General features: G+C 51.3%; 3 protein-coding genes across 3 annotated transcripts; all 3 read left to right on the forward strand.

Annotated features, from left to right (window-relative positions):
* Nucleotides 1–318: 318 nt before the first annotated feature.
* Nucleotides 319–1,272, forward strand: J4E82_010018 (uncharacterized protein; the record flags this gene model as incomplete). The annotated part of the gene is made up of 1 exon (XM_051736234.1): nt 319–1,272. The coding sequence occupies one exon, from the start codon at nt 319–321 to the stop codon at nt 1,270–1,272; it is 954 nt and encodes a 317-aa protein (XP_051584029.1).
* A 283-nt stretch (nt 1,273–1,555) lies between these two features.
* J4E82_010019 (uncharacterized protein) lies at nt 1,556–5,443 on the forward strand (the record flags this gene model as incomplete). The annotated part of the gene is made up of 4 exons (XM_051736235.1): nt 1,556–1,747; nt 1,797–1,884; nt 1,938–4,718; nt 4,770–5,443. The coding sequence occupies 4 exons, from the start codon at nt 1,556–1,558 to the stop codon at nt 5,441–5,443; spliced, it is 3,735 nt and encodes a 1,244-aa protein (XP_051584030.1).
* Nucleotides 5,444–6,000: 557 nt separating this feature from the next.
* J4E82_010020 (uncharacterized protein) lies at nt 6,001–7,683 on the forward strand (the record flags this gene model as incomplete). The annotated part of the gene is made up of 2 exons (XM_051736236.1): nt 6,001–7,371; nt 7,429–7,683. The coding sequence occupies 2 exons, from the start codon at nt 6,001–6,003 to the stop codon at nt 7,681–7,683; spliced, it is 1,626 nt and encodes a 541-aa protein (XP_051584031.1).
* Nucleotides 7,684–8,649: the final 966 nt, after the last annotated feature.

An 8,649-nucleotide genomic window follows, 5' to 3' on the forward strand; every position in this document is an offset into this window, starting at 1 on the left:
CTTTGCCGTATTGGATCCATAGCAAATCTAACAATCTATGAGTGACATTGGTGCATAAATCACGCGTATAAAGACCAAATACACTCTTCATGTTCAAGGAAACTATGTTTGACTTCAACCATCCAAAAAGTGCCGTGCTGTTTTCTGTGTACCTGGAGGTCGAAGAGGGAAGGCTCCACCGGACTAGTATGACGCAACCGGCTATTCCGAGATTCGGTATCATTCCGAAGGAGACCTCAAAACTTCAGGCTCTTCGGCATCACTCTTCACAAGCTAGCTTTCCGATACAACGCTCTCATCCATTAGCGCATATTGTACATGCGCTTCCGCCACTTCGTCGCCCTCGCAGACCCTCGTCTCTACACGCTCGCCAACTTCCGCGTCCGCTCTCATTGGCGCACTATGGCCGCCGCTCCGCCCCCAAACCGCCCCATAAAGCTACTGATGCTTCACGGCTATACACAGTCAGGGCCTCTGTTCCAGGCGAAAACGGGTGCTTTGCGTAAAACATTATCTAAAGCCTTCCCTAAGGGCATAGAACTCGTGTATCCTACCGCGCCGATACGGTTGACACCCGCCGACGAATCGTTCCTAGCAGGTAGCACGGGCAAAGATGGCGAGGGCAAGGACGGAAAGGATGGAGAGGAGCAGGAGATCGATGCGTGGGCGTGGTGGAGGAGGAAAGGTTCAGGGGAACCATACACATACGAAGGCATAGAGCAAGGTCTGGCTCATATCGCAAACGTGTTGAAGGAACAAGGTCCCTTTGACGGTGTCGTGGGGTTCTCCCAGGGCGGTGCCGCGGCAGCCATGGTCGCGAGTCTACTCGAACCCAACCGTCGCGCTGCATTCGAGAAACTTTACCCAGAGGGCGGCATGAGGTTCCCAGAGTCTTTTGAAGAAGACACTGGCTATGTTGAGGGAACCATACATCCGCCGCTGAAGTTTGCGGTCAGTTATAGTGGCTTCGCAGCGCGTGGGAAGAACCCGTATCACGCTTTCTATGAGCCCAAGATCAGCACACCGATGTTGCATTTTCTAGGCACACAGGACGTTGTGGTTGAGGAAGCAAGGAGTTTGGCCTTGGTCCAGGCTTGTGAACACAGCGAGGAGAAGTATGTTGTGTATCATCCTGGCGGGCACTTCCTACCGAGCACACAGAAGGCTAGCGTCAATGCATTGATTGGGTTCATCAAAGAGGTCCTGCAGGAACAGGAGGGCGGGGCAAAGAAGGAGGAGGAGAGTGTTGAGGACATGGATGTGCCGTTCTAGGGTTCAGGGGGATCGATCCAGTCTACTTCAGTGCATCTATGTATACAGAAGCAAGGCGTTTAGGTAGACTTTGATTAGACGATAGACTAAACGCGGCTGCGAGGACTTGCAGCCGTCAATGCCATGCAATGCTACGCAAGACGCGACGCGGGGAGCGCTGGTCACAGGACCAGGCGATATGTGCACGGACCTCATACCCCATTGTTTGGGTTGGCGCCTTTCATGTTTACATCAGTGCTGCCGTCCCGAACACCACCACCACAAACGAAATCACGACATCACCATGGCACAAGCAGGCAAAGAGAACATCGCCGATGGTCTGATCGCGGATGGCTCTTTCAAGGCCTCTACACAACCTCTGAAGAAATCAGCGCCGTCACCAAAGAAAAAGACGCGTAGTAAGAGTATCGGTCCCGGAGGCTTAGGGGAATTGGAAGCACCTCCACTGAAGGAGACGGCTGGAAACCGCAGAAAGGTATGTCTCACATATGCGATCGCGAAGTAGTATGTTGCTTACCAAATAGTCTGCTTTCATCCCCGCCGTCAAGTCTATACTAGCCTCGAATGATGAGGACGAGAAGAAACGGCGCGAAGCCCGTCGCAAGTCTCTGGGTACGTGTTGGGTGTGCGAAAATGGTCTCGAGGCATGACTGACCAGTACGTAGCAAGGCGACGCGTGTCGTTCGCCCCCGAAGCCACTTTACACACATGGGACGTAGTCGAGTATATGCGCGATGCGACCACCTCTTCTGCCTCATCGGAGGCGACACGCAGAGCCTCAAATGTCTCACAAGCATCGACACCGGCATCGCCTGCCCCTCCGTCAGACCCCGCCGAACCTCCGTCAACACCACCAGAACAAGCCGAAGAGCCTCAGCCAGAATCTGGTTCGTCACCGGCAAGCGCGCGCGCTCAACACCAGAAGAAGAACCGCCGAAGTTCAGGTATACCACCAATGAACTTCAATAACCCAGACGACGTCTACTCCTCCAGCCCACTAAGTGGAGATAATGCTTCGCCTGGTGGAAATGACAACGAGAGCAGCGACTCTGAGGATATGGATATTGATGATGCTACAGAGAACGTGGGTGTTTCTCCAGAAGTGGAGGACTCGTCCATGAGCAGCGCTCGATTAGATGCTGCACTCCGAGAGGCTGCGAACCTAGCAGGCACTCAGAAGCTGGATTTTGATGATGAAGATGGAGACATGACTATGGAGATTGCACAAGACGAGGTTACTGCATCTTTCAAGCCTTGGGCAAAGAAGAGCTTTGTCGCACAGTACGACAAGGAGAACGCAAGCCCTCTTTTCTCTCCAGCACGCACGGTAGCCGACGAGGACGACGACATGAGCATGGACATCACACGTGCAGTGGGTCGCATTGTACCGCCGCCACCGCAACAACCACAGCAGCAGCAGCAACAACAACATTCTGATGCAGCAAACTCGGACATTGACGACGACATGACAATGGATCTGACCATGCCACTTGGAAGTATACAGGCAATGGCAGCATCATACAAACCAGCGAACAAGAGGAAAAGTCTTAAGAGGAGGGTTTCCTTGCTGGATGATTCTCAAGGTAGCCCTGCAAAGCGCCCTGGAAGTCGGCGTACCAGTTTGCGAAAGCGTCGACAATCCGAAGAGCACGATCAAGAAGACGCAACCATGGACCTTACAATGGCGATTGGAGCGATTAAGAAAGCGCCTCAGCCTGAGCCCGCCAGGCGTGCTAGCATTGCAAGCGTTGTTGATGATGCGACTATGGACTTTACCCTGGCCGTGGGCAGTATCAAGAACGACAAGCCACAAGCGCAGGAAGTACAAGAAGAACCAGAAGAGCAGGATCTGGAGGATGAGGTCGAGGACGAGGATCTTTCCATGGAATTTACCAAGATCGTTGGGCCAGGCATCAGGCGTGCTAACAGTTCAGCAACATCACCAGAGACGCCTGCTGATGCTACGCCCGTTTCAGCAAAGAAGACGCCAACTCCGCAAAAATCTCCAAAGAAGTCACCTGGTCAAAGAAGTTCCATGCTTAAAGCCGAAGCCGAAAGCGCGCCTCAAGTATTACAGGAGATTACACCCAGTACATCAGGAGAGGTGTCATATCCGACCCTTGACCCTGGAACTCCTGAGATTGTAAGGCAAAAAGATATTGAAGAGGTTGAGCCGTCACCGTCCGTGCGTCGAACTCCGCTGAGTGCCTTGAAAGAGAAAGACGCTCTTGCGACACCCACGAACCCGACACCACAGAGGACACCCATGGCAATTCCCGAGGACCCGATCGCAGCTACAATCCTGGACCGACGCCGTTCTTCCTTGTCTGCAGTACAGTTCAGTCCTTTGAACGCACCACGCCAGGAACCTACTCTCAAGAGCACCGCACTCTTGAGCAACAACATTAAGCTATTGTCCACCCCCCGAAAGCAGACTTTGACATCACCGGTGAAGCGAGGGATGACGCCAAAGAAGTCCCAGTCTCCTCAAAAACAGCCAACACCGACTCCCAAGAAAGCGACTCCCAGAAAGAGCATGAGTCCGATGAAGCGCGTTGCATTTGGTGCAAATCCAGAGCCGGAAGAAGAGAACAACGATGACAACGATGTGGCAGAGGACTTGTCGGACGTCGAGCGTATCTCGCTACAAGATTTTCTTGACATGACAAAAATTCGCTTCATGGATCTTAGTACGACCAAGCGACGCCACACTGCTGCCCCTGCCGCCTTCCACGACGTGGAAATAGAGGAGAAAGAAGAATCTCTAGACCGCTATGTCGTGGCTGGTGCTTGCACGCTACCCGAGTATGAATTGTACCAACATGCGTGTCACGAGATGAAGAAGTATATCTCAGACGGTCGCCACTTCGTTCGTACTCTGGAAAACAATGTTCTAGAGGAGAACCCACTGCTATTCAGCGAGTACCTCACTGCTCCCCCGGATCAGCGCAAGGTCATGGACAACCAATTCAAGAATCTCAAGACGAACGCGCGCCTCGAAGCTCGTGGAGAGTGGTACACATGGCGAAGTACGCTATTGCACGATCTTAAAGCTGGTCTTCTCCACACCATGGATTGCTTCAACCACGACGAATCTACCCTTCACAAGCAGGAGAAGCTTCTTAACGATACTCTTCCGCCTTTAGTTGAGAAGAAGGAACATCTTTCCGTTGAATGTAAGCAACTACAGCAGCGTCATGATGAACTCAACAGCTGTGACCGGGAAGAGCTCGAGCAAACAAGAGAGAAGCTCACGGCTACGGATGCTGAGTTGGAGGAGAAGAGGTTGCTTCTGGCACAACTTCAACAGGAGCTCGTCGACAAGGAGACACGCATAGAGGCAGCCAAGAACCGTAAAGTCGAATGCATTGAAGAGATCAGAGGAGCTGAACGCGTGCGGGAAGAGTGCCGTGGCTGGTCTACTAGTGAAGTCAGCAGTCTGAGAGGTATGTCAAAACTGACTTCCATACGAGAGTCCTACTAACATAGCACTATAGCCAAACTCACCGCTCTTGAGCAGGCTCACGGCTGGTGCATCACTTCTGCTTCCTCGACTAGCATCACGATGACACATCTGAACGACCTCGAACTGTACTTCGAACCATCTGTCTTTGCCACCGGCGAGAATACACCCAATGGATCTATCTCGCTTGCCTACATTGGTGATTCGGCGACACCGCACTCTCGCTCCTTGACAACAAGCAAGCGCTTTTTCCTACAGCTCATCCGCGCACATCTTCACGGCATTCCTCAATCACAAACCCGCATCTCCTCACTCCTTTCTCTTGTCAAAAATGCATGGGCTACCGCAACTGCTGTTGCTGAGGGTGTTCGGTGGCTCGAGCACAGCTACATCACCGAGGAATCAATCCTCTCGGATGAACGCATGGCAATCTCCACAAATATGTTGCTGCCCACCCTCCAAACAAAGATCAAGGCTACCTTCGAAGTCGGCGTAGGTCTTGGTAAGGAGGGCTTTGAGACTGATGTTGATATCAAGGCGGAAGTTGTGTACGGCGAGAAATACGGAGAGGAGAAAATGGGCGCGTTCTTACGCGACTTTTGTGGCAATGAGGTCAAAGACGAGAAAAGCATGTCGGTTTGGGCAGATGGTATGCTGGATCTTGCAGCAAGGTTGAAGAAGACTGGGCGGAAGGGAGAAAGGAAATAGAGTCGCATGATCGACTTCATGATGTTTATGACTTAGTTTTATCTTTTATGAGTGACGAAGGCGTCTAAGATAGAGGGTCTGTTGATTAATTGAGATACCAGTCGCATAGACAATACATTCGTCTACTACTTGAGCCGTCGCGACCTTCCATACTACCACTAGCAGGCCTTTGTGGCAACGCTGTTCAACTGTTTAGTGTTGCGAATCTCCACCACACCGAATCTGTGCTAGTTATCTCCAGCCTCTCCGGAAAAACTCATGATCGACGTCATGCGGAACATCTCTAGAACCCGGCATAGCCCACTTCTTTAGCAAAATCTCGGCGCAAATTATACCGAAACTCACGATTCATGGAACGTTTGTTGTTGATGCTCAGCCCATGCTATCCTGGTTTTGGGGCGTCCCCGCAATCCGGGGTCGGGAATGAGCATGCTGCAATCTGCGGAGACATGGAGAAGAGGCTAAATCTGGCCGTTGGGTTAGTGCATCCGATTCAGTATATGTAGATGTACCCAGCCGTCGAAGATCATGAGTTTCGTCGATACGCGTTCGCTACGATGTTACTCTCCGCTGCGTCTGCTGTCCTGGCCTTTCTGGCAGGAGCTCCATCCGTTTGCGCGTCACCAACCCAGCACCTACAGCAGAATGCATCCAATCCGGTTGTGAAGCTCGACTATGGCACCTTTCGCGGCGCGTCTTCGTCCCAGTACAACATAACATACTACCGCAAGATCCCCTTTGCAGCATCCACAGCAGGAGAGAACCGGTTCCGCGCCCCTCAGCCACCACTGCGTATTACCAATGGCACGTACGACACCGATCAGGCTTTCGACATGTGTCCGCAGCGCACAGTAAATGGCTCAGAAGATTGTTTGTACCTAGGTGTATACTCACGGCCTTGGGAGAAGAAGAAGCAAGATCTAAGGCCCGTGTTGTTAACGTTTTACGGCGGCGGTTTCATCCGAGGAAGCGCCAGCTTCAATATCCCGCCTTCCGGCTACCCGGTCTTGGACGTCGATGACAGGAACGACTATGTAGTTGTGTACTCGAACTACCGCACCAACGTTTTTGGCTTCTTGCCTGGTTCAAAAATTGCACAACACCCGGATGTCGATCTCAACCCTGGGTTACTAGATCAGCAGGCTGCGCTGCAGTGGATACAGAAGTACATTCACCACTTCGGCGGCGACAAGCGGAATGTTACCATATGGGGACAATCGGCGGGTGGTGGCAGTGTCGTTGCGCAGACAATTGCTACTGGTAACCGTGGGAAGAAGTTGTTCACCAAAGCCATGGCCAGTAGCCCCTTCTGGCCAAAGACATACCGATACGATAGTGAGTGGGCGGAAGACTTGTATCAGCAGACGTTGCAGGATGTTGGTTGTACGGGTGCGGCAGATGAGATCAGGTGTTTGAAGGAGGTGGATGTACAGAAGCTAAGGGATAGCGCATTGGCTTTGAGTACTAGTCAGCAGTATACCACTGCTTCCTTTACCTATGGTCCAGTTGTCGATGACAAATTTCTCACGGAGCCGCTGAGTAGCGTTGTCAGCACGGGAAAACTGAACGCTGAGACGATCATGACAAGCTACAACCTGCACGAAGGCGAAAACTTCATTCCTCCTAGTTTCCAAAACGCCAAGACAGGAAGCGATGGGTTCAACTCATCAGCTGCTTCTTTCGATGCTTGGCTGAGGGGCTTCCTACCGGACTTTACGCAGCAGGACCTGGACAACGTAAAGATGATGTACCCTGCGACAGGCACCGCGGAGGAAATCAGCTGGAATACGACATATGTTCGCGCTGGCTTGCTATACCGAGACCTCGTTCTGGCATGTCCTTCGTATTGGTTATCGAAGAAGGCAGAGGATGGGTGGTTGATTGAGTATACCATTTCGCCCGCCAAACACGCGAGTGATGTTCAATATGTACGTTCATTGCTACCTGACCACAGCATATCGACTCAGGATACTGACTTCAATTAGTGGAACACAATCGGTTCAATCCAGCAGACAGATGCTTTGACTTACCAAGGTTATGCTGGTGCCATGGCTTCCTTCATCCAAACTGGCGATCCAAACGCCCACAAGGTCACTAATGCCACTGTTGCTGGCGTACCAGATGTTGAGGAGGGCAAACAGTTCTTGGTCACATCGAGTGGGCTACGACAAGGTGGAATTAGCATGTTGGAGGACAGATGCAAGTACTGGCTTCAGGTCGCTGATAGGGCACCTGTGTGAAATCTGTACATGAATGCAGTAGTGTGGTATACGTCCAATGGTCAATGCATCTCCAATTTCTATCTTCTATACATATCCCAGGAGGTTCACTCAAATTCCCACCTCGACACCGCCGCACTTTCACGATCTATGTATCTGCCTGGCACGAATATAAGACACCCGTTTGCTTTCAGTGACACCGGTGGAGAGCGCTGTCCAACTAGTCCTCATGTATGATGAATTTGTTCTTCTTATAGAACATTTCCTTCATCATGAGCCAGTTACCTCTACTGGTGATACCAAATGCAAAGAGGTGTCTCATACTCGGCAACTTCCAGTAGTTCCCATAAGGGAGTCTCTGTCCGTGAACCCCAAATGGGTGCTCCTGCAATCTTCGCTCCCTCTCCACTAGTGCAATATGCTCATTCTCGAATCGATCAAATACGACATGGATGTCTCCATTGATCTTGAAGACCTTTTCGAGAATCATTAACATGATCTCAGCAGGTAGATCAGTCACCAGCCGTGAAGGCATGTTCGAGCTTGCAGGCCAGTCGGGGATATCGTGGTATCCAATCTGCCCAAAGTCGTACCATCGCCTGAAAATCTTGTTTTCTTAGCCAGGTGGCAGAGTGAACCAGGCTTGACGTGAACATTGCCTGATGGTAGGGAATTCCTGGTCGAAATCATTCTCGCGGAAGCTGAGGAATTCCTTTATAGACTTCAGATCATGTAAGGAGAGTTCATGATTGTGGAAGGAGAAGAAAAGGTCATCTACCATGTTCTGTGCTGATATAGCACACAACATCAGGTCTTCTGATCGAAGCAGTGCCATTGTTATCCTCTGATCAGTCGTGAGCCCAGAGTTGCTAACAATCAATCCAAACTGATGAGACTGACTGACTGACTGATTGCTTGGCAGTCAGTTCAGTGTCAGTTTAGAGCTCTCGTCTTATCAGTCAGTTCAGTTTAGAGCTCTTAAACTGA

The sequence above is a fragment of the Alternaria postmessia genome, assembly GCF_024291825.1.
Source record: "Alternaria postmessia strain BMP 2775 chromosome Unknown scaffold_108, whole genome shotgun sequence".
In the NCBI taxonomy this organism is placed as follows: Eukaryota; Fungi; Ascomycota; class Dothideomycetes; order Pleosporales; family Pleosporaceae; genus Alternaria; species Alternaria postmessia.